Source organism: Cryptotermes secundus, unplaced genomic scaffold, assembly GCF_002891405.2.
Source record: "Cryptotermes secundus unplaced genomic scaffold, Csec_1.0 scaffold1411, whole genome shotgun sequence".
Classification (NCBI taxonomy): Eukaryota; Metazoa; Arthropoda; class Insecta; order Blattodea; family Kalotermitidae; genus Cryptotermes; species Cryptotermes secundus.
In genome coordinates, this window is record NW_019735481.1 from 127,340 (window position 1) to 154,255 (window position 26,916).

General features: G+C 39.0%; 1 protein-coding gene and 1 long non-coding RNA gene across 2 annotated transcripts in view; one reads left to right on the forward strand and one right to left on the reverse strand.

The window, feature by feature from the left end:
• The window catches only part of LOC111869455 (endoplasmic reticulum junction formation protein lunapark-A), a 38,904-nt gene extending 12,615 nt beyond the window's left edge, over positions 1 to 26,289 (reverse strand). The window contains exons 1-6 of the mRNA XM_023860999.2: positions 25,767 to 26,289; positions 21,459 to 21,500; positions 20,301 to 20,488; positions 19,513 to 19,699; positions 3,257 to 3,524; positions 303 to 470 (exon numbers count right to left, since the gene is read on the reverse strand). Of these exons, the coding sequence (XP_023716767.1) occupies positions 303 to 470; positions 3,257 to 3,524; positions 19,513 to 19,699; positions 20,301 to 20,488; positions 21,459 to 21,500; positions 25,767 to 25,793 (880 nt within the window). The 5' untranslated portion in view covers positions 25,794 to 26,289. The remainder of the gene's footprint in view (positions 1 to 302; positions 471 to 3,256; positions 3,525 to 19,512; positions 19,700 to 20,300; positions 20,489 to 21,458; positions 21,501 to 25,766) is intronic.
• Positions 6,850 to 8,947, forward strand: LOC111869456. Its single transcript, XR_002843665.2, has 2 exons — positions 6,850 to 8,264; positions 8,373 to 8,947. It is a non-coding gene; the product is annotated as an uncharacterized LOC111869456 (long non-coding RNA).
• Positions 26,290 to 26,916: the final 627 nt, after the last annotated feature.

Consider the following 26,916-nt stretch of genomic DNA (forward strand, 5'->3'; position numbering starts at 1 on the left):
AATGTTCTGTTCTCATTTCAGTTACAACAATGTTTCTAAGTTCTTGTTCCAGGCTATGAAAGTCATGTCTCATACGCCTATTGGCCCATATGACCAAGAATATATCACTATATATAAAAATATTTGGTATCAAAATATGCTAACCACGTTTATATGAAAAAAAAAAAAGTTTTCTTAGCCAGAGTAGTCAAAACATTCAGCAAACCTTACATCTTAGAGAACAATCAATATTTTACAAGTATATTTTGTCATTTCATTCATTTAGAAACCTGCAATACAGATTATAACACTTAATTTCATACCAATATATTCAAATTCCTCCTTCAGGGACATTCCATCATGAGACTCGCAATTTTTGCAGATCAAAGCATAACGATTGCTAGGCCCATCACCAACCAAATTCTCCACAAGCTTGTCGAGGTAGCTGCGATCCCTTGGCAGAATGGGTCGAGGCATGGGAAGAGCAGGACCTGTAACAACATTTCATGCTGCTCTGAAATTAGATATTGATTATGTAACTATTCACATACAAATTTTTCCATTATGAACATTATGAGACACTGCAAATATGTAATTCCTTTCTCTCACATGTAACATCTTCTCACATAAGCTCTATTTCCAATGGCACAACACACAACCGAAGTCAAACACCACTTTTACAACACCGTGAATAAGAATTTCAACAGATTTATTATACACATTTCAAACAATATGCAGTGGTCCCTCGACATGCCACTGATTCTGATATACCATGGCAGTGATCATGTTCCCAATATAATTACATATATTTTACGTCATACAAATTTTTATGAAGTGTTCTAGTTACATTATAATACTGCACTGCAATATTCCTTGCTGTAGACTGCAGGTACAGAGGGTCAATAAACAGGAATGTGTCTACCAAAACTGAGCAAGTTAGAAAATATTAATGAAGTGACGTTAGGGTTAAAGCAACAGACCCACAGAGAACACCTTCATCTGCTGTATCTGATTAATATTAAGCTCACTCACTCAAGGAGCTGAGCACTTCTTGAGAAACCACCAATTGTGCAGCTACTCAAGAAATTTCCAGCATTTTGTGGAAACCAGAAGGATTATTACCATGTTCACAAGAGCCCTCCACTGATCCCTATCCTGGGCCAGATCGATCCAGTCCACACCATCCCATCCTATCTCTTTAAGATACATTTAAATACTGTCCCACCCACCTATGTCTTGGTCTTCCTAGTGGTCTCATTCCTTCTGGATTTCCCACCAATATCCCGTATACATTCCTCTTCTCCCCCAGTTGTGCTATGTGCCATTCCCATCTCTTTCTCGACTTGATTGTTCTAAGTATACTTGGTGAAGCGTACAAGTAATGAAGGTCCTAATTATGCAGTTTCCTCCAACCTCAGGTCACTTCACCTCTCTTCGATCCAAATATTCTCCTCAGCATCCTTTTCTCAAACACCCTCAATCTGTGTTCCTCCCTTAATGTCAGAGACCAAGTTTCACACCCATACACAACCACAGGCAAAATTACAGTTTTATATATTCTAATTTTTATGTTTCTAGACAGCAGATGAGAAGACAAAAGGTTCTTGACTGAACTGTAGCAAGCATTACCTGAATTCAATCTCCTCTCAATTTCCTCCTGAATCAGGTTTTGATTTGTTACAGTTGTTCCCAAATATCTGAACTATGCCACATTTTCAAACCATCTGTTTGCTATCTTTATATCATGATTCTGCCCTGCTTTCTGGTGATGAAACAGCAACACATACTTAGTCTTCTCTGTGTTTACTTCTAGACCAACCTCTTTACTTGCGTCTAAAGTTTCTGTGTTTTTCTTTATGGTATCTATATTATCACCAAGTAGATTCACATCATCAGCATAGACCAGCAGCTGATGTGGCCCATTTAATTTCAGTCCCACCTGGTTTTCCTGGACCTTTCAAATGGCATATTCTAAAGCAAAGTTGAAAAGCAGTGGCAATAAAGGATCTCCTTGCTTTAGACCATTCTAGATAGGGAAATTATCAGACAAATGTTTACCTACATGGACTTTACTATATGTTTCATTTAAACGCATTTTAATCAGCCTAACTAGTTTCATGGGTACCCCAAACTCTATGAGAATACTGTGCAGTACTTCCCTCCTAACTAAATCATAGGCTTTCTTGAAGTCTACAAATAGCTGATATATTATCTCACTGTACTTCCATTTTTTCTTCCAGTATCTGACAAATGCAAAAGATCTGATCAGTAGTTGATCTGTTACATCATAACCTGTACTCATGATCCCAAATAATTTCATCTATGTATAGAATTAACCTTGGAAGAAGAATGTTGGATAACATTTTGTATGAAGCTGATAGCAGTAATATCCCCCAGTAATTACAATAGTCAATTTTAACATCCTTCTTGTGAACTGGACCAATAATAGATTCCTGAAATGCAGTCATCAGTTCTAACAAACTACATTACATGACTATTCTTGTAAGGAGGCTTAAACTAAGTAATTCAGTGGTCTGTGCCACCAGCATTGGTGAAACAGAAGTCTGAGATGTGCTTTAAATGTCATGCATTTTAGCCACTGGATAAACATACACAACATGTGATTCCAAAATGAGATAAATGTAAATTTTGCATAAAATATTGGTATTGAAGATGTCCTCAGAAACCCGTATTAACATCAAGGGTCCACTGTATATCAGATTCACCTAACCTAATTTTATTTAACGACACTGTTAGTAGCTCTGCTTATATATACTGTGAAAATATAATACTGAATATGTCCCCAGAAACCTGAATTTACAAGGGTCCACAGTATATCAGATTCATCTAAGTTAATCTTCATTTATTTAATGCCACTGTTATGAACTCTGCCTACATAGTGTCAAAAGATAATATTAGTATGTGTGAAGTAATATAAAAATTTGTTACACATGAAGATTGCTGTCTTCTGGGATGTAACAGGATGTAAACTCGCAGATGGTTACCAACATTTTGGAGGAATGTTCTGCATCTGTCTTCAGGTTAAAAGAGCAGTATGAGCAGTAAGATGGAGGCAGCATGTTCCTCTGAAATGTCGATAACTGTCCACTAGACCAAACAGTGTCACAGACCAGAATGCAGTAATCTTCAGTCACCACGGTGAGAACCTCAAATCTCACTGTCACACATTTTCTGATGCACACAAAAGTAGTCAGAATTACAATTAATACCTTCATTTTACTGGTATTACTTTTATTATGAAAATAAAGAAACTTACGCTGAACAATGCCTTGCCCATTTGCTTGGCCAGATGTCAAATACACTGCTGCATCCCGTAATACCGGTGGCTGTACTGGGCCTGGAGGTTGCAGTGGTGATCGCCTCCTTACATCAGTACCAGGAGAATGAACGGCGATGGAACCAGTGGTACTCATAATTGGAGGTGATGACTTGTGTGGAGTACTAGTGTTAAGTGAAGCTATGGTAGCTCGTCGATGGACTGACAAGTCTGGAGATCCACTAAATTTCGCTGGTATACCTACACTCTGTGAATGATAACATTCACAAAATACTGGTCATCACAGACTGCAGTCAAGTGCTAAAACTCTAAAATAAAAATGGCTTGCATCTGTTTTTCCTGTAGAATATTCCCTGTATGACAGTTGTAATCAATGCAAATTTTCATCATGCTTATTCTCATTCTTGGGTTTCCAACTGATGCTACATCCCACCTCAAATAATTTTATTTTTGTTCTGGTCCATTAGTCCTCCCAGATAAGGAAGAATGAATACACTTCCGAGGTGGGAGTAGACACACACCAGAATGATGACGGTGTCATATGTTAGTGACTAGATGCTGGGGTTTGGATTGGCAATTGGATATATTTGACTTTTTATAACTCATAACCACAAAGAATTATAACAGTTTCACTGCTCTATATACTTCAAAAATCACTACAGCACTCGCTAAATCTTCTCAGTCTGGCATGCCTAGTAATGGACCCCAACAATATCCTTTTCTGCTCATGTCACTACTAGCTGGCAAAGGCCTCACTCCTAACCCACTGCTCCAAATGTATCCTCACATTCTTGAATGACTGAAAGTCGGTCAGTTGATTAAATTGCTTCTGGCTTTGCCAGCACAGTCGTTCCTGGTTTCAGTCTCATTGAGGTCCATGATCAAGATTTCTGTTTGCTTCTGGACATGTAGTATTTAGAAATGGGGATTCCTCTTTGACAAAGGAAGGGTTGGTCTTTCTGGGTAGGTGCTACATTTATTGCACAACTGAAAGCCCCAAGAGGTTCTCCTTATATAGTCTCAGCACAGACCCAACACAAAGCACCATTTCCAGCAGATCCTCCACTGTTGCATCACATGTTTATTGAGCCATTGTCTAGCACCAGATGGCTTCTCTTGTTAACTATATCATCACTATGTCACATTACTTCCTCCTTAATGCTGTTGGTGACAAGAAGCATACAGGCATACTGACATCTATTTTTCTCTTTGAGAGGGAGGTCCACAATGTCCTGTGGCTAGATTTCCAGAGCTGGACAGAAGACCTGACTATAAGCTTTGTGATCTCTAGCTCCAGGGTCTGCTTGAGGATCTTTCTTCCCACACACAGCTGAAGTTTTATGCCTAGGTCTCTTATGCCACTGCTGCATAGTTTCATCTGTTTCTTTTTTCAAGAATGTCAGTCCTTTCAAGTAGGAGGTCGCCCAATTATAGTGTTCAACTACAGCCTCTATCCTTTCTCAGTTGGCCTCTGACTCTTCCAGGCAAGCCTCCATCTTGGTTTCTAACTCTTCCTGACTGGCCTCCATCTTTTTCTGCCAGGCATCCATTTTCTGTTGGTTAGCCTCAATCTTTTCTTGAACGGCTTTCACCTCAGCCTTCATTTTGGCTATCATCTCTTCTTCATGGCATCCATCTTGGCTGGCCTTCATTTCTTCCTGAATGGCCAGAAGGCATTCTATTATATGTTCCATTTTCATAGTATGGCAATATAACTATCCACTGCAGTGTTCAATCTAATCCAATTACTCTAATATATCCCATTTCTGACACCACTTGTTACGATTTCAGTGACGAGACACGGAGTTTGGATTGGTAACTGGATTTAACAAACACTTATAACTCATAACTACAAACAATTACAGTACTATCGCTAATTCTTGCACCTTACTTCTCACTACAGCACACACCAAGTCTTCTCAGTTCATCTTCAATAGCTGTTGCTAGGTTACAGCTCACATTCTGTGCTCAATGGCTCCTGTACTTGCTGGCTGGTGATTCCATAACTAACTCAGAACAGTTGATCGGTCACTTAGACTGCTAGTGGCCATCACCAGCAGAGTCATTCTTGGCTTCAGGTCTCCTTGAGATCCATGACCAAGATTTTTGTTCCCTCCTGTACATGTATATGTTTAGAAATGGTGCTTCCTTTTCAACTGAGAGGTGGGCACTACATTTTGTTGCACCGTAGTTTCACCACAAGTGTACCCATGCTGTCACAACACCCAGGTCACTATGGACTCTGTGCACCCTTTGTCACTGCACTATAATATACTAAGTAACATTCATACAAGATACAAAGAGGTTTCCTATCAATGCAGACTTGTGCAGCAGGTCATGACTTCAATTACAAGGTGGTTCAAATATGACCGGGGCTGATTTGTGTGTAAACAAGCACCACTGTGCAGCAGCTGTGTGACCTTGAGAGAGTGAAGCCACAACCTCCACCCTCCTTCCTGTTCGGGTTAGAACCTGTTCAGTCCTGTCTGGGAATTGCTAGAGTGATGAGCAAACAGAAGGTACCGTAGAGCGTGGAACAACGCATTGTGATCAAATCCCTTGTTGGAGAAAACGTCCCATCTGCTGAAATTCACCAGACTCCAACAACAGTATGCGGAAGAGTGTCTCTCACGGACCCGTGTGTTTGAGTGGTGTAAGTGCTTCAGAGAGGGCAGACAGAGCGTGGAGAATGAACTGCATGATCGTCGGTTGCGAACATCCGTCAGCGAGCCAAACACTGATCGTGCAGACGCACTTATTCATGAGAACAGGCACATCACTATCAAGGAACTTGGAGCAATGCTGTCCATCAGTGTTGGCAGTGTAGAAGACACTGTGAAATATAACCTGCACTATCGCAAGGTGAATGCACGGTGCGTACCACACACTTTGACAGATGTGAACAAAATGGTGCACATGCAAGCTGCCAGTCGTCTCCTACAGCAGTTTGAAGATGGTGATGCATTTTTGAAGTCTATAGTGACCACCGATGAAACGTGGGTGCACTACTTCATTCCCGAGTCCCAGAAGTCATCAAACGAGTGGCAGTATACCAGTTCTCCCAAACCCAAGAGAACGCGGAGGAGCCGTTCGGCAGGAAAAGTGATGGCAACGTTCTTCTGGGACTGGCAGGGGGTTATCCATGTATACTTTCTGACAGATGCCAGAACAGTCAATGCAGCTTATTACTCAGATCTCCTGGCAACAGATGTGAAGAAAATGTTCCGATCCAAGCGGAAGACAGGTGGAAAGTGGGTAGCCTTCCTTCAAGACAATGCACGCCCCCATACAGCCAAAACAATGGAAACCCTCTGGAAATTGAAATGGAACCTCCTGACACATCCGCCGTACAGTTCCGATTTGGCCGCAAGTGATTTCTACCTGTTTGGAAGGCTCAAATCAGACTTGCAAGGCATGCGGTTTGTGGATGACACCGTCATCCAGACCGTTCGGGATTGGATACACTGCAAACAACAAAACATTTTTGATAAGGGCATCAGGATGCTTCCAGAATGTTGGGAAAAAAGGGGTTGACTCTGGAGGGGAGTACGTTGAAGACTGACATGTGCAAGTAAGTGTTTGGCAATTATGGTTTTTAAAAAAGAATCAGTCCCGGTCATATTTGAACCACCTTGTATTTAACCATGGCAAAACAGCAGTTAATTCGCTGATCAGCTGTAGGTCTAGATGCTGCCAACTTTAAGCCTCTTGCAATTCCTATCAATGACTTCCCTTGTCCAATAACATATACATTTGGATTTACATGGTTTAGGATTACTTCTGCCTGTGTCCTGCACAATTTACTTATGTAGCCATATACATAATTTGAAAACAATGTGCAATTTGCAGATTCCCTAAATACCACATGAAAATTTTGTTAGATTTCAATGCCAAAGTAGGTAGGGAAGACATTTTCAAACTCCAAACACGTTACATTGCTCCCTTCTAAAGGTTGTTCATCCCAAACAGCATAAAGGTTCTTTCTTTGTTTCGGGTGTTCACCTTCCTAATGGTATCTCCACCCTACTTTCATTTTGATGTACGATTCTTCCATCTGTACAATGTCCCCACATCATAACATTCATAAATTTACTTGGACATCTCCTGATGGAAAGACACACAACCAAACTGACCATATGTTGATAGATAGGAGAGAGCATTCAAGTATACTTGATATCCAATCTTTCAGGGCAGCAGATTGTGATACTGACCACTATATGGTGATGGCAAAAGTTTGGGGAGAGACTGGCGCTGAACAAACAAACAATGCACAGGGTTCATATGAAGAGACACGTTGAGTGGTAGTGTGCGAATCTGAGAGCTCCTTAATTTAAGTACAAAAGAGCAGTTTCATTTGGTCAGTAGTAAAAAATAAGTGGTTATCTTCTTTAACAAGTGTGCTATAGTGAACCTTATATTTAAATTTTTTTCTATACTGAACGTTTTCTTCCTTTTTTTTACTCTTAAGCCACGCTTAGCTCCTAGGCCATTTTCCGCCATATTGTGAGCTATTAGTATCTGATCTTCCGCTCAACGCTCCTAAAACTGCATTTTTTTAACTTCAACTTTCTGTTAATATAGATTAGTAGTAGAATTAGTAAACATACTTGTTATTTTATATCTTAAATACGGTGATTTGTATTTTCATAAGTGTACTGGTAGGCCTAACCTACAAGTAGTGTGTTACTTTGTCTTAAGGAAGCTGATTTGCATTTTCGTAAGTATACAGTAGGCCTAACATACAAGGAGTGTGTTATTTTATATCTTAAGGAAGTCGATTTGTATTTTCACAAGTGTTATTTATATCTTACATAAATTGTTTGTATTTTCGTAAGTGTACAGTAGGCCTAACCTACAAGAAGTGTGTTATTTTATATCTTTAGTAAGTTGATTTGTACTATTGCAAGTGTACCAGTGGGCCTAACCTAAAATAAGTGTATCATTGTATATAGTGGGCCTTAAAAGATTTGTGCCAGCATATACTCTTGTAAGTTCTAATCACAAATTAGACTCTTTAAATATATCTGTTAGTTAGTACTGAATTATAAGTTAACATAAGTGGTAATAATGACCACAAGGGGTAACGACTTATCAGGTAAATGTGGGGCCTGCAGAAGGAAGGTTAGCCAGGGGACAGGATGTGAGGACTGTGGCCTGTGGTTTCATTGGGAGTGCTCTGGCACCAATAGTGATTTGGCCATATTACCTTGGTACTGCAACTCCTGTGTGCAAGCCAAGGTAATAAAGAAACAAGAGGAGACTATCTTGAGTTTGAAAAGGGAGCTGGAACTTGCAAGAACTGAGATTGACCTCTTAAAAGGGGAATTAAATTTAGTAGATAATTGTCCTGAAGAATTTAGGACTGTGTCCAACTCCCGAAGAAAACTTAAAAAAGTTCCTTCTTCACTAGATGTTAAGTTAGCTTTAACCAATCGATTTGAACCTCTAGCTATGCTAGGGCCTCAGACTGATGGTGACGCTATAGATCAGCCTGTGTTAGAGGCTAAGCCTAAGCGTAAGATTCTAGTGCTGGGTAGCAGTCATGGTAGGGGTATCGGGCAGAGGCTACAGAAAGCAATGGGAGATGCATATGCTGTGACCAGCATATTCAAGCCCAATGCTGATCTGAGCAATGTCACTGGGGACATTGGAAAATTGTGCAAAGGTTTTAGTAAGGAAGATCAGGTAGTTATAGTTGGGGGGCCAGGTAACAGTTTGGAGAGAAACCTCAATTATCAAATTGAGAAAGATTTAAGTGACATTGCCCAGAAAACTAGTCACACCAATGTGAGGTTTGTTGGTCTTTTCTGGCGACATGACAAGCCATGGATTAACAGGTGTGTAAGGGAGATTAATCTTCGGCTTGAGCGTTCGCTTGTGGAGGTCGGCGCGGCCCACATTGATGCGATTGATGTCTCTTCAATATTGAGGAGCGAACATACTGTCCATGGTTTGCATCTTAATCCTCGAGGCAAGGACAAGCTGACGCGACTCATTGCAGAGAGCATTAAGGGCAGACACATTCCAGTTGTCATGGGTGTTCAGAATCATTTTTTAGGATAAAGAGTGCAAGTAAAGTTTATCAAGTAAAAGAAATTGCAAAAGAAACTAATCTTTCAGACAATAATGTTAGTGAACCAATAGAAATCGGAAAAGGTAATTGCAGTCTACTAAATTCAGTGAATAATAAAGTACTAAGAATATTCCATCAGAATATAAGAGGATTGAGAAACAAAACAAATGAACTAATAAGCTCCATGAATTCAAATCTTCCACACATACTGTGCCTTACTGAACATCACATGAAACAGCTGGAATTAGAACATCTTCACTTAGAAAATTATAATTTAGGTGCTAGATACTGTAGGAAAACACTGGAGAAAGGAGGAGTGAGTATTTTTGTACATGAAAACCTAAAATTTACTAAAATAAATTTAGAAGATTATTGCAAAGACCAGGATCTGGAAGCATGTGCTCTAAAGTTAGACTCTCCTTTTTCTAATATTTGTATACTGACTTTATATAGAGCCCCATCTGGAAACTTCGATCACTTTATAAATAGATTAGAAACCATCCTAAATGTACTGCATAGTTCAAAAGTTGAATTTATAATTTGTGGTGATATAAATATAAACTATCTCATCGACAGTAATAGGAAACTAAATTTAGACTCTTTGTTATCATCTTACAATCTCTCCAGTACTGTTAACTTTCCCACAAGAGTTCAAAATAATTCTAGTTCAGCGATAGATAATATATTCATTGATAACTCAAAATTAAGAGACTATACTGTAGGACCCTTTATAAATGGCTTATCCGATCATGATGCTCAACTCATAGAAATAAATAATATTGACCTTCAGCCCAGTAATCAACAATATCAAACAGTAAGGAAAATCAACAAGCATACGATGGCAGATTTTGTCACAAAATTAAGTAATGAATCATGGGACAATGTATTTGACAGCAATAATATTGATTCTAAATTTAATTGCTTTCTGAACACATACTTGAGGATCTTTTATTCAAGCTTTCCCTTAAAAATAGTCAAAAATGAAAATAAAAACAAATCCACCTGGATAACAATTGGAATAAAAACTTCATGTAAACACAAAAGACAACTATATTTGGCCAGTAGGGACAGTAATGATCCAAGACTAAAAAGTCACTACAAAATGTACTGTAAAATTTTGTCAAAAGTCATTAAAGAAGCCAAACAGAATAACTATAACAGCCAAATTCTAAAATCAAACAATAAAATTAAAACCACCTGGGATATTGTGAAAGTTGAATCAGGAAAGAAATCTGTTAATGAAGACGTACAAAGTTTGAATATTGAAGGGAAGTCCACTAACAATCCACAAGCTATCGCAAGTGCATTTAATGAATATTTCCTTTCATTAGCTGAGAAAACATATTCCAATAACAACAATACTAATAATAATAATAATAATAATAATAATAATAATAATAATAATAATAATCCAATATACTATCTGTCTCGTGCCTTTAACAATTCATTTCCAAATATCAATCTCAAATTCTCAACAAGGAAGGAAATTGAAAACATTATTAAATCCCTTAAGCCCAAAAATTCACATGGATATGATGAAATCTCTACCAAATTACTTAAAGCAAGCTCTGTTTACATCAGTTCACCCTTGAATCATCTATGTAATAAATCTTTATCATCAGGTACTTTTCCTCAACGCTTAAAATACGCTATAATGAAACCACTTTTTAAAAAAGGAGAGAGAAAATGCATCTCTAATTACAGACCAATATCCATATTGACTTCATTCTCAAAAGTCTTTGAAAAAGTTATGTATAATAGACTACTTGAACACTTAAATTCTAACAACATATTAGTCAAAGAGCAATTTGGATTTAGGAAAGACCTAACAACAGAAAAAGCAACCTATGAACTAACTAACGATATTTTAAGTGCTCTCAATGACAGATTAATTGTGGGAGGGATTTTCTGTGATCTAGCAAAAGCTTTCGATTGTGTTAATCATGATATCTTACTATCGAAATTAAATTTCTATGGAATAACTGGCAAAGCTAATGAATGGATCAAATCATACCTCAAAAACAGGTATCAAAGAGTTGAAATAAATAATAAAAACTCCAGTCATAATGCATTTTCAAACTGGGGAATTATAAAGCACGGTGTTCCACAAGGATCAATTTTAGGTCCCTTACTTTTTCTTCTCTACATAAATGATCTATCTAAAACCATCAACAATAAATCTAAACCAATTCTATATGCAGATGACACTAGTATAATATTTAAGAACTCTAAATTTGACAACTTTAAAAATGACATAAATATTGTATTTGAAGCCTTAAACAGATGGTTCGAAGCCAATTTACTCTCATTAAATTTTGATAAAACCCATTACATATCATTCACAACTAAAAACAACCACCAAATTGATCTGGACATCAGTTATGCCAACAAATTAATCTGTAAAGTACTTGATACAAAATTCCTTGGAATACATGTAGACAGTACACTGTCTTGGAAAATACATATTGAACAAATTATACCTAAATTAAATGCAGCTTGCTATGCGATGAGATCAATTAAGCCTTTTATGTCACAGGAAACATTGAAGATGGTTTACCATGCCTACTTTCATTCTATTATGAACTATGGATTAATATTTTGGGGGAACTCTTCACATAGTGTAATAATTTTTAAAATACAAAAGAATATAATTAGAATCATTACAGGATGTAGAAGTAGAGATTCATGTAGAGAATTATTTAAGAAATTAAAAATTCTACCTCTTCAATCGCAATACATATTACCGCTTCTCTTATTTGTTGTTTACAACAAAGATAAATTCAAATTGAATTCTGATGTCTATAACATGAATACTAGACAAAAATATAACTTCCACCTACCCTCATCAACTTTATCAGTATATCAAAATGAGTCTACTTTACTGGCATAAAAGTGTTCGACAATCTGCCACAAAGTATTAAAAACTTGGGCAATGATACTAGAAAGTTTAAATCAGAGTTAAAGAATTATCTACATGCTCATTCCTTCTACTCTTTAGATGAATACTTCAATGTAAATAGAGAATGATGTAAAATTAAGTTATATTAATTTTTAAGCTAAAATTGCCTGTACTTATTTATGTAACCTTTTGACTTGTTCTGTATCCAAAGGTACTAACCTACTTAGGATTTATAGAATGTAAATAAATTCAATTCAATTCAATTCTCAAGAAATTAAACTAGGTAGAGGGTAAAGAGCAGTATCATGTTGAACTCTCAATTAGGTTTGCAGCTTTGGAAAACTTACGACACTGAGGTGCATATTGATAGAGCTTGGGAAACTATTAGTGAGAATATAACAATTTCTGCCAAAGAGAGTCTATGTTATAGAATGATTTGACTACATTGTCCAATGTGACTCAAATACACACACACATTTGAGTCACCCAGGATGGTGTAGTCAAATCATTCTATAGTAGTGACTAGTGTGACGGACCACAAGGAGTCTAGGTTATTATAAATTCAAGAAGCATAAGCCATTGTTCGATGAAGAATGCTCAAAATTATTAGACCAAACAAAACTATCCAAACTGTAGTGGTTGCAGGATCCAAGAGAAATAAATGGCAATAATTTGAATAAAAGGTGTGAAACCAACAGGTATTTCAGGAACAAAAGAGGGAATATCTGAAAGACAAAACTGATAAGCTTGCAACATACAGTAAGAACAAGAACATTAGAGAACTTTATAGAGGAATAAATGATGTTAAGAGGGGTTACCAGCCTAGAAGTAACTTAGTGGATGAGAATGGTAATTTTCTTGCAGATTCCCACACATTTTGAACAGGTGGAAGAACTACTTCTCTCAGTTATTGAATGTACATAGGGTAAATGATGTTAGGCAGACAGAAATCCATATAGCTGAGCCATTAGTACCTCATCCTAGCCCTTTTGAAGTTGAAATTGCTAATGCAAAGTTGAGAAGGTATAAATTGCCAGGTAGTGATGAAATTGTGACAGAACTGACTCAAGCAGGAGGTGAAATATTATGTTCTAAGATCCATCAGCTAACTAATTCTATTTGGAATAAGGAAAAATTGCTTGATTAGTGGAAAGGGTTTATTACTGTATCAGTTCACAAGAAGGGTGATAAAACTGACTGTAGAAATTATCGTGGGATATCACTGCTATCAACTTCATACAAAATTTTATCTAAAATTCTCAAGGTTAAATACATATATAGATTAAATTATTGGGGATCATCAGTGTGGGTTTGGATGTAACAGATCAACTACTGATCAGATCTTTTGCATTCGTCAGATACTGGAGAAAAATGGGAGTACAATGAAACAGTACATCACCTATTTGTATACTTCAAGAAAGCCTATGGTTCGGTTAGGAGGGAATTTTGTATAATATTCTCATAGAGTTTGGTGTACCCATGAAACTAGTTAGGCTGATTAAAATGCGTTGAAACGAAATGTATAGTAAAGCCCATGAACATCTATCTGATAATTTTCTTATCCAAAATGATCTAAAACAAGATGCATTATTGCAACTGCTTTTCAACTTTGCCTTAGAATATGTCATTAGAAGGGTCCAGAAAAACTAGGTAGGCCACATGAGCTGTTGGTTTCTGCTGATGATGTGAATCTACTGAGTGATAATATAGACATCATAAAGGAAAACACACAGACTTTGACGCTAGTAAGGATGTTGGTTTAGAAGTAAACCCAGAGAAAACTAAATATATGTTGCTGTCCTGTCACCAGAATGCAGGTCAATATCATGACATAGCTAACAATGTTTTGAAAATGTGGCACAGTTCAGATATTTGGGAACAACTATAACAAATCAAACCCTGATTCATGAGGAAAATAAGCGAAGACTGAATTCAGGTAATGCTTGCTACCATTCAGTCGAGAACCTTGTCTTTTTGTCTGCTGTCTAGAAACATAAAATCAGTATATACAAGACTGTAATACTGCTGTGAATTTGTATGGGTGTGAAACTTGGTCTCTGACACTAAGGGAAGAACACAGACTGTGAAAACAGGGCGTTGAGAATATTTGAATCAAAGAGAGATGAAGTGATGGGAGATTGGAAAAAACTGCATAATGAGGACCTTCCTAGCTTGTACTTTTTGCAAAGTATAATTAGAATGACATGGGACACATCTGCTGTTGGTCTATGCTGATGATGTGAATCTGCTGGGTGATAAGCATAAAGAATAACACATAAACTTTAACTGATGCAAGTAAGGAGGTACGTCTAGAAGTAAACACAGAGAAAACTACGTGGTGTGTTCAAAAAGTATCGAACCTTCTTTTTTCCTGTGTAAACCAATGAAGCGCAGAGGCTCCCTTCGGTGGATATGTGGAGGGGACATTAATGCGCAGTCGTCAATTTTTTTCCGCCTGCAGAAAGCGTCAGTTGCTGGCAGTTGGCCTAGGAGTGAGGATGTGTAGTGAGCGCTCATTGGATTCATGTAAGGTGTAAAATGATGGAACAACATGAGCAGGGATATTGCATCAAATTTTGCCAAAACCTGGCGATACCCAAGTTGAAACCATTCGCAAGATTCAACAGGCTTTCGGGGATGATGCCATGAGCAACTCATGGATAAAGGAGTGGTACAACCGCTTCAAAGATGGCCACACATCAGTGGACAGCGAACTGCGTTCAGGCAGACCCTCAACAAGCTGAAATGAGAATGTCATTGAGCAAGTGTGGACTTTGGTCATGGAGGACCATCGTATCACAGTCCGAGAACTTGCGACCGAGATAGGGGTAAGCATTGGATCAGTACATTCAATTTTGACCGAGGATTTGGACATGAGGAGAGTGTCCGCGAAATTCGTACCAAAACTGCTAACAATGGAGCAGAAGCAACGCCATCTGGAAATCGCACAGGACATGCTGGACAATTCAAACAGTAACACCAACTTTCTGAACACCGTGATCACAGGCGATGAGTCGTGGGTTTATGGGTACGACCCGAAAACCAAGATAGCAGTCGTCACAATGGAAACATCCGACATCCCCGAGGCCAAAAAAAGCACAGCAGGTCCACAGCAATGTCAAGGTCATGTTGGCCGTTTTCTTTGACTGCCGTGGGGTTGTGCATCATGAGTAAGCACCACCAGGCCAAACCATCACAAAGGAATATTACTAGGAGGTCCTTCGTCGCCTTCGTGATGCTGTGCGGCGCAAACGACTGGATCTGTGGGCAGCAAAAACTTGGCAACTCCATCATGATAATGCACCCGCCCATTCTGAGCATCTGATTCAGACTTTCATCGCCAAACACATCCCTGTGGTTCGTCAGGCTCCCTACTCCCCTGACATGGCTCTGTGTGACTTTTGGCTATTTCCCAAGCTGAAAATGCCGCTGAAAGGAACCCGATTTGAGTCAAGAGAAGACATCATGCGGAACGTGACGGCCCGGCTGATCACCATTCCAAAAGACTCGTTCCAGAAGTGTTTCCAACAATGATAAAGTGCTGGGAGAAGTGTGTGCATTACCAAGGAGACTACTTTGAAGGGGATTAGGGTTTTGTACCTCCAAATCAATAAATGTATTTCTGCCGACCAAAGGTTTGATACTTTTTGAACACACCACGTATATGCTGCTGTCTCATGACCAAAATGCAGGGCAAAAATCACCACAAAATCATGGAAAACAGATGTTTTGAAAATGTGGCACAGTTCAGATATTTGGGAAAGACAATAACAAATCAAAACCTGATTCAGGAGAAAATTAAGAGGAGACTGAACTTGGTTAATGCTTGCTACCATTCAGTCCAGAACCTTTTGTCTTCTCGTCTGCTGTCCAAAAACATACAAATTAGAATATACAAAACTATAATTTTGCCTGTGGTTCTGTATGGGTGTGAAACTTGGTCTCTGACATTAAGGGAGGAAGATAGACTGAGGGTGTTTGAGAACAGGGTGTTGAGGAGAATATGTGGACCGAAGAGGGATGAAGTGACAGGAGGTGGGAGAAAACTGCATAATATAGAGCTTCATAATTTGTACTCTTCTCCAAGTATAATTAGAATGATCAAGTCAAGGAAGATCAGGTGGACAGGTCATGTTGCCCTAATGGAGGATACGAGGAATTCATATAGGATACTGGTGGGAAAGAGACCACTAGGAAGACCAAGACATAGGTGGGTGGGACAATATTAAAATGGATCTTAGAGATACAGGATGAGATGGTATGGTTTGGATTGATCTGGCTCAGGTTAGGGACCAGTGGAGGGCTCTTGTGAACATGGTAATGAACCTGTGGGTTCCATAATATGCTGGGGAATTCTTGAGTAGCTGCAGATTTAGCTTCTCCTCAAGGGCTCAGCTCCGTGAGTGAGTGAGTGAGTGAATGAGTTGGTGGGTGAGTGAGTGAGTGAGTGTGAGGGAGTGAGTGAGTGAGTGAGTGAGTGAGAGGGAGTGAGTGAGTGAGTACCGGCACTTTTCCAGCAAGGGGCACAACATGGTTTTCTCTACAGATGTGTACATTATCAATAAATGTATTAGATAATTTCAAGTTGCAGTACTCAGACACCCCGCACTGACTCCCAAGGGAACACCAGGATACAACATATCATCCTATCAGCCTGTCATGTTTCCTTTTGAAAACAATGGAGAAAATAGAGGATAGGCATATCAGGGATGGGGCGTTAAGGGCATATCCTTTACACTGAAACCAGCATACCTACCAAACAGGTAAATCTACCGAAAGTGCACTATATAATGTGGTAACACACATAGAAAGTGTGATTGAACACAAGGATATTGCCTTAGGAGCATTCCTTGACATAGAGGGAGCTTTCGATAGAACCTCATTTGATATAATCAAACAGGCGACTGGAAAGCATGGCACAGAGCCTGCAATATGCAGGTGGATCAGTGCTATCATAGCTGCCACACTATCAGGAGAGACCCTGGGGGCATCCGCGTCTAGGGCGGTTCTGCAGGGGGGCGTGCTCTCACCTCTGCTGTGGAGCCTGGTCATGGACGATCTCCTGTGGGGACTTGACGATGGGTATTATACAGTAGGATATGCTGATGACACAGCAATCCTCATAAATTGAAAATTCCTTTCGAGAGTAACAGAGCGTCTTCAAACAGCTCTGTACACAGTCCAACGATGGTCTGAAAGAACAAGCCTTTCCATCAATCCTAATAACACGGTAATTATACCGTTTACCAGGAAGAGAAATATAAAGGCCTTAAGGAACCGACCCTCTTCAGTAAGATGATCCAGCTCTCTAGCGATGTCAAGTACCTTGGTCTAGTATTAGACAAGAGACTGACATGGAAAAAGCAACTGGAAAAGGTCATCAATAAAGCCTATAAGGCTTTTTGGACATGCAGAAGCACGTTTGGTAAAAATTGGGGACTGCAGCCGCACATTGTGCATTGGATATACACTGCAGTTGTAAGACCCACAATTACATATGGCGCCACAGTATGGTGGCCCAGAGTTAAACTCAAGACAAGCAAGGGAGTACTTAGCAAATTGCAAAGGTTGGCTTGCTTGGGTATCACAGGAGCAATTCAAACATCTCCAACAGCTGCACTGGAGACACTCCTTGGACTCCCCCCACTGCATCTACAGTTGGAGGCAGAGGCCAGTGCAGGAATCTACCGTCTCCAGTGAAGTGATCAATGGAAACCTAAATCCTATAGTTCTGGACATGCATACATAACTCAGGACATGAAAAAAGAACCCATATTACAACTTACTTTCAGCCTCGGGCAGTACATGACAGTATTCCAGGCAGAAGTATATGCCATTAAGGCATGTATTATGGAGAATCTAGATAGGAACTAGAGAAATAGGAACATCTACAGTCTATCTGACAGTCAAGCTGCACTTAAAGCACTTGACAAACACCAAATCAACTCAAAATTGGTCTTGGATTGCCACCAAACTCTCATGGAACTGGCGAAACATAACAGGGTACAACTGATATGGGTGCTGGGGCATGAGGGTATTGCTGGAAACAAAACAGCAGACAACTGGCCAAGACTGGAGCTGAATGTCTGTTCATAGGACCTGAACCAGCCTGTGGCATCTCTATAGGACTTGCCAGACAGGCAGTCACGGACTGGACAAACATGAAGCACAAGATATAATGGGGATCCTTGACTGGACTCAGGCAAGCAAAGGGACTCATACGAGGACCCTCTATGAAAAGAGCGAAGGAACTGTTGAAGTTAAACAGGAACCAGCTATGATAGGTGGTGGAACTACTTACAGGACACTGTCACCTTAAAGGACACCTCTTCAAACTGGGACTAAGTGATGGTCCCACTTGTGAGAGGTGTCAAGAAGAAAATGAAACAGCCACACATATCCTCTGTAAATGTGACGCCTTAGCTCATTTAAGACGTCACTTGGGTCAATACTTTATGGAACCAAGTGACTATTTTGATGCCCCACGTACAAAATCCTATGCTTCATTCGACCATTGTTGAGGGGATAATCAGAAGGGGAGGCACAAGAGGTCACTGCGGTCGCAGTGCAAGGGCCAAAAAGGCCCATTCATTCAAGTAAGTAAGTAAGTAAGTAAGTAAGTGAATAATTAGAATGATGAAGTCGAGGAGAATAAGATGGACAGAGCATGTAGCACGAATGGGGGAGAAGCGGAATGCATATAGGATATTGGTGGTAATGCCAAAAGGAAAAGACCACTAGGAAGACCAAGATGTGGGTGGGTGGAAAATATTAAAATGGATCTTAGAGAGATAGGATGGGATGGGATGGATTGGATTCATCTGGCTAAGAATAGGGATCAGTGGAGGGCTCTTCTGAACAATTATGAACCTTCGGGTTCCATAAAATGCCGGGAAATTCTTGAGTAGCTGCATAATTGGCTGCTTCTAAAGTAGGGTTCAGCGCCATGAATGACTAGTATTTCTCAGCTAGCGTAGTGACTGACTTAAAACTCTATGATCATTTATTTTATAAATTATACTGTTGATTACAAATATAGTACCCTACAATTTAACTATATCTACTATGAAAAACATATATTGTAGAAGTAACTGTTTTCAATACCAGTAAACAGAGAACTGGGAAACAAATACGAGCAGTAACGGAGGAACAGAAACCAAAACTTGTTTACACCAGATAACTGTCAGAGTCACTGCATTTTGGAATATCCCTTCCTTTGACAGGATTAGTACTAAAGCACCGGCTGAACGGACTCCAACTTACAGGTGACTTCCGTAGTTGGTCCGGTGCAAACTTCTCCAAGATCTGTTTCGCCACTTTGTATGTCTCCTTTTCCATTACATCCTCTAGCAGCCTTTTTTTCTCTTCCCTCATGTCATGAAGTTTCTCTTGGTTGCTTGTCAATTTGCGTCTATAGTACCATGTCACTAGGCGTTTCACAAAAACAACTCTGAAACAATTACACATGCGATCAATGTAGGAAATCTTAGTTTTCACAACTTTAATTAGAATACTTCTCAATATGTCTCTTAGGACAATTAAACCAAGGAGGATGAGATGGACAGGGCATGTGACATCTGAGAGAAGAAGAGTGTGCACAAAATTCTAGTTTAAAAACCTGAGAGGAAGAGACCTAGTCATTGATGAGAGGACAAATTAAAACATACCTTCTACATATGGGGTGAGGGTATAGCCTACATTCAACTGACTCTAGATGCTCCACTTGCAGGCTCTTGTGGACACATTAATAGACCTTCAAATTTCATAAAGGCAGTAAAACTTATGACCACCTGAGCATCAAAAAGTTTCTAAAAAATGACTCTGCTCCGATTACTCAAGGAGAGGAAACAACACTTGAATTCTATATGTGAATGCTACTCTGACAGCAACTTGACTGTATATACTTATTTCTTCGCTGTTTTTATGAAAACATATACTGCTATGACATATTACTTAATGGTGTCCAAGAAGAGTCCTGCATCTTTTCTTACTATATCAATAATGAGTAGAAACTGATGTAGATTACTGAAATACAACAAAAATTTACTTACATGACGGGAAATATGAGTAGCGGTGTAATGTAAAATAGCTGATCTTGAAGTGAGGCAGGAAAGTACAGAAAGTAAAAGGACACTGCAGCAATAACATATACACCAACTGAATAAAGGATCAGGTGGCCTACTATCTTCCGTTGCTTCTGTTCTGTATGCAGTCTATTTTCTTCAACTGATTTAATCCTCTGAAAACAAAAATTAGTAAACTATATGTTAATATCTGTAATACTCCATGAAAGGTCTAATACTAAACCATTTAAAGAATATGACTTAAAAATTAAAACTGCATGGGCTTTAAAACAGCTCCTACTGTTACTGTTCTTAAAGCAGAAATATTTTTTTCTTTGTGGGTTACTTTATGATGTTATTAGTATCTAGATCACACAGCAACAAATGGTAAAATGTATAACAGTGAACTGGGAAGAATTCGGAAGAAAGAGGACATGGCATAATCAAGGTACTATCCTGGTACTTGTCTAAAGTGACTAAGGAAAACCACAAAAAACCTCAGTCAGGATAGCAGGTCTCTCAACTGAGATTCGAATTGAGCATCTACAGCACTTACGCCAGCCTGGTGCAGAAATTTACAATTTACAAAGAGAATGCAATAGTAATAACAGCACACAAAAGGGAATTAAGATATCTTCTATATAAACATTCAAAACATAAAGCATTATGTTGTACTTGGTTTATATCACAACCTGACATTTCTAGTGTATACATAAAGAATTACTGTGTTTTTGGACTCTTTCCATCATCCGGAATTCTAGGTAATAGAGGACACGATGTTTCAGAAACTGGATCTCTTTCCATCTTCAGGTGAGAAAGGAAGACACCTATTCAGTTGGGTCCCTTAGAAAGAGCTAATCTCAATTACTGGATCCTTTCTAAGGGGCCCAACTGAGTAGGTGTCTTCCTTTCTTACCTGAAGATGGAAAGAGATCCAGTTTCTGAAACATCGTGTCCTCTATTACCTAGAATTCTGGATGATGGAAAAAGTGTCAAAAACCCAGTAATTCTGTGTGTCATCCACCATCGTCAGAACCCTTTAGAATCTACTAATGTACACATGTTGACCAAGGCTACAAAAATGGATCTATCAGGCATGGTTAGAATAAAACTATGATACATCCATATTAGTCTTCATCTACTTACATTTTCTAGACTCTCCAAAATCTCAAGAGTAGTTTTCTTCCTCTAAAAAGAAAGAGAAAAAGACTACTTTAGGTAATACAGAGATAAGCTTCACCAGCGCTCTATTTTTCAACATACTTGTATTTATCGTTAGTGTGCTACAGTTTGTATTTTGTCGGTAAACACCATAACAGCACCTACTTTACACAGAGCTACAAACTTTTTCATATATATCAGAAACCGCTGATCAAATTTTTTAAAAATGTTTGCTGTTTTGTTTTTGACTCATTACAAAGCATATTTTACATATGCTCATAAATGGACTTTTCCATATATCCTAATAAACAGTTTAACAGATTTTGTGCAAATTTAATACTGTGCATTACTCTTCTGCTCAAATATAAACTTTGCTCATTTTACTAAATATATTTTCTTTTGATGAAGTGACATTTATAAACACACGACAAGTAAGCCCAATATATTTCTTTTTCATTTTTCGCATTCTGTTGTGTAGAACACTGATGCTACTGGGGCCACCGACAAAACAGCAAACTGCAGTGGTTATGATTTTAACAAAATGGATTAAAATCAATCAATTCTGTCTTGTTACACTACATGCTTTGATTCAGGGGCCATCATGAAATCCAAGGCTTGATACTGAACAATAAGAAATCATAGGAGAAGTTCGATGACACTAGCACTCAATTACATGCTCAAAAAAATAACTGAACCATGTTGCTTTTCCATGTGAGTATCAAAAAGCTTGATTTACTAACTACCTAATTCCATAGAGATCACCCCTTTTTGAGAAGCTGTCAGTTGTGTAGCAAGTCAAGAATTTCCCACCATTTTACAGATCCCAAAGATTCATTACCATGTTCACAAGAGCCCTCCACTGGTTCCAATCCTGAGTCAGATAAATCCAGTCCATACCATCCCATCCTAAGGGCGCGTTTCCACGGGGCGTGACACGCTAGCGTGAGGCAGGTATTCGTGAGTACGACCCATGTGAACGAAGCGTCGTGGAAAATCTTATGACGTCACAGGCAAGAGTGAGGGCTCACTCTTCATATCAAACATGTTTGATTTTCAGTCGTGAGTTTGCCTCTACCATGTCTACACTGGATCGGGTGATAAAATTACGAGAAAGGGAAACTGTGCGGTTTTTGGAATTATATGCAGATGAACCAGATGAATTTACTAATTGTACTTTTTGGAACACGAAATAAAAATTCCAGACTCTTGAAAGAGTCTCCTGTGGCTAAATATCGTAAAGTCACTTGAAGTTTTGTTTTTGCACTTACTGCCTGTCTCATATTAGTATCTGATTTTGCGACCAGTGGTGAAACGCGTTCCAGAAGGAAATCAAATTGGTCTTCAGACACTCGTAGTAAGTTCTTGAAATCATCTGGGTAACTATTTCTGAGTTCCATGTCAACCAAATTATGTGGCCCTAATTTCCTCTTTAGAATCCACTTCCGAACCCACCATCGCCTTTTCTTCCGTTTTCCTTTCATTTCCACCATCTGCTTCATTCTCTGCGCTAAAATAGCAGCAAAAACTGAACTCACAACAGCACAACTTTCTATGAGGAGCTCGTTCATGGTCGGCTTTCCGCGATCAACTGAATCACGTCTTCGTGGACACTTCAGCCAGTGTGAACTACTCACGACCCACGACTGGTGGGTTCACGCCTGCAAATTCACGAAAGCAAGCACGAAAGCGTTGCACGCTTTCGTATCCACACCCCGTGGAAACGTAGCATAACGCTCTAAGATCCATACTAACAACATCCACCCACCTATGTCTTGGTCTTTCTAGCGGTCTCTTTCCTTCTGGCTTTCCCACCAAAATCCTATATGCATTCTACTTCTCCCTTTACATGCCCTGCTCATCTCATCGTCCTTGACTTATCATTCTAACCATACTTGGCAACCAGTACAAGTCATGAAGCTCCTCATTATGCAGTTTTCTCTAACCTCATGTCCCTTCTTCCTTCTTTGGTCCAAATATTCTCCTCAGCACCCTGTTCTCAAACATCCTCAGTCTATTTTCATCCCTTAATGCCACAGATCAAGTTTCATACTCACAAAGAACCACAGGAAAATTACAGTTTTGTATATTCTAATTTGTATGTGTTAAACAGGAGACAAGAAGACAAAAGTTTCTGGAAGCTTGATTCACACTGCAGCAAAACTGTTAGCAAGACTGAAGTTGGTTTCATCAACCACAAGACAATGAGCTTCTTAATTCACAACTTATGTATGAGGGCTACTTGGAGAGTAGCCTCCAGCGAGCCATTAACAAAATAAGCAATGAGGTGTAAGAATTATTATATACAAAAATATGTGCATACTTAAGCTACTTCTCAATGTAGTCACCACCAGAGCTGTGGCACTTGCTGCATGGGGGATAAGTTTTGTACGCCTGTCAGAGAAGTCTGCCAATGGCAAGCTCACAGTTTGTATTGTGAAACACCAAAAGAATTGCAGAGTGTTATTCAGAACAAAAGGAATGGAATGCTGATATCCGCTGCAGTGTTCCTCCATTACAATGTGCATCTGCATACAGCTGCTCACACTTGAGCACTGCCGGCACATTTCAACTGGGTGTTATTTGACCACCCACCTTACACCCCTGATCTCGCTCCAAGCGACTACCACCTGTTTATCTACTTGGAAAGAAAGTTGAGAACACAGCGCTTCAACAATAATGAGGCGTTTATGGTAGGTGTCCGCAGCCACCTGCTCAGGGCATTTCCTTGTTCATGGATTTTTCTACCCTGAAGATGGAGGCGATACGTTCCTCCAAAACGTTGGTTCACACAAGTTCTACACAGCGCCACATCCAAGAAGATGGCATTCTTCATAGTCATGACCGTGAAAACCTCAATCTTACATACAAAATCTTATTCCCCAGTACAACAAATGCCTCAATTCTGGTGGTGATTACAATGAGAAGTAGCTTAAGTATGTACGTATTTTTTTGTATATAATACATTTTCTCTCATTGCTTGTTTTGCTAACAGCTCACCAGAGGTTACTTTCTGAACCGCCCCCATTACTCACCTGATGCACACAGTTTAAAGTTAGTGGCTGAAATCACAACTTCTCCTACTGGAGTACAGAACATAAAGTTCATGATATCCATTTGTATGACCTAAAAGCTGGATTCTGTTGTGGAATCTGTGCACTTAAAACAATGGGAATCTGCCTTTTTTTAAGAAACAATACATTCCAAATTTGTCAGACTGACTCTGCATCCTTTGGCAATTAACTGGAAACATATAGCCGCTTTACGCAGACTAATGACACAGCCCACTCTGCTAGTAATTTAATGACACCATTAAATGAAAAGTGTGCATGTGGATTACTTAATGGAACTGTCAACATCTAGACTATACTGTGTCCAATTGTAGGACTACTGGTGGATCACGAACTGTAAAGTATATGGAAGGAAGTGGTTGTGATCTAATCATAGAACAATCCTGGCATTCGCCAGAAGAGACTGAGGAAAACCATGAAAAGCCTCAGTCGGGAAGATCAACTGTTCCGGACAGATTCAAGCTGAGCACTTCTTGAATTCAAGTCTACGGCGTTACTGCTAAACTCACGGACTCGAATTACCTGAAGAATCTCACATGTGGGTAACGACTGTAGCCTCCACAACTACCAGATTAAAACTATGTGGCCTTTATTTATGGAATACCATCAAAGAAACGGTGCATGGAAGAATCCAGTCACTGAAAGAACTAAAGACAATATTCAACCAGAAATAATGTTTGAAGACAACGCCTTCAACTGGGGTTTAGAAGTTTAGAACTGTTTAGAAGTTGAAAACTGGCAATTTTACACACTTTTACAAAGTAAGGATGTCACATAAGACCACAAATCCTTGTCATGTAGGAATATGTACACTGGAACCTGTCACATAGTTCTGCAATAAAACACCACACTAGTATTCTACATATGTGGAAGTTAAAGATTAAGGATTAGAAAATGCTTGAAACGGCAGTAATTTCGACACAGGCTGCTTGTTTCTATAAGCCCATATGAATGAAAAAGTACAACACACTGTACTGATTGTTTAAAAAATATAATTTCAGTACATTACACGGGTGTTCCAATACTCGTTTAATAAATAGGTGTTATCAAAACAAGTGCTACATTTATAACATACAGAAAGTCTTCGCCTTTTAAAGCCCAACAAAAGCACTACTACAAGCATACATGGCAACCAATGAAATTGGCATTTACTTGGCAATTACTGAAATATTACGATTAGAGATCCACGTACAAATAGAACAATGCCAATACACTCGGAACTTACCCTAAATCTTGATATAAGTACGCCCATTTTTAAGCTGTTTTAAAACTGTTACCGCAAACACCGTATCGCTGCAACGTTCGACAAATACTAACTTAACATTGTGGGTGGGTGGCCGGCCAAGTCACTTCCAAGGCTTCTATAGGACATGAATAACACTGACTCACAACAGGATGCTTCCTCCCTAAACAATGGATGTTTCAGTTATGTAGTATAAGTAGCTGTGCATATGTGAATGACTGTTACTAATTTATTACATACAAACACAACAGACACTCATTCGCCTCCGCCATTTTAATTTCTTTGATAACTTAATAACACAAAGGATTTCACTTTCAGCGCCATTTTCAGTCCAGTATTTTTAAAGTGACTGTTGAAGCACATTTTTAGTACTATGAGTTTATTTTGTTAACGACGTTTACGACGGTGGTCATGGTTTGTTCGTTATTTGCGAAACGAGTTTTTAAGTCGAGAGATTGAATCCTCAACACACTGGCACCGTCTGATGTTATAGAACTATAGCTGACCATTAGGTGTCAAGCTAGAAGAGCTAGAACCCTTCAGGTGGTTTCACCAAACAGAATGGTGTAGTGTTAATGCCTAAGACTCGAATTCAGGAGACGCACTTGTAGTTTTTTCAGTTCCTCCAGGCAAATGTTGGGGTCAAGGATCACATTTTTGCCCATATGATTTGATGCACACCAGGTCATCTTCTGAAGTTTCTTTTGAGCATAAGGCAATCAATGATTTCACCTCTGGGCAGAAACTTTGTAAAACATTTTAAGTGTTTATATATAAATAAGATGACCAATCTGCTTAACCCATGTGTCATTTATGGAGTATACCGTACTTCCAATTATTCATGCTAATGAAGAAGCAAAGATGATGAATAATTAAACACAGTTATCGCAAATTTCTGGTGTGATTAGACCATGGTGATTGCTGAATATAGAAATTCAGAAATGTAGGAAGACATTCAATTTTACCAGTTGTTTTGATGTCATAAGGCTTACATAAAAAAGAGTATTGGACACAAAATGTGTGTTATTTTCATCTTTATAACTTTAATTTAAAATATTTTTGTACAAGTTATACGCTGTGGGGCTCTTGCCAACGTGCGTAGTCTTGTCATTACTCCGATGACAACCCACTT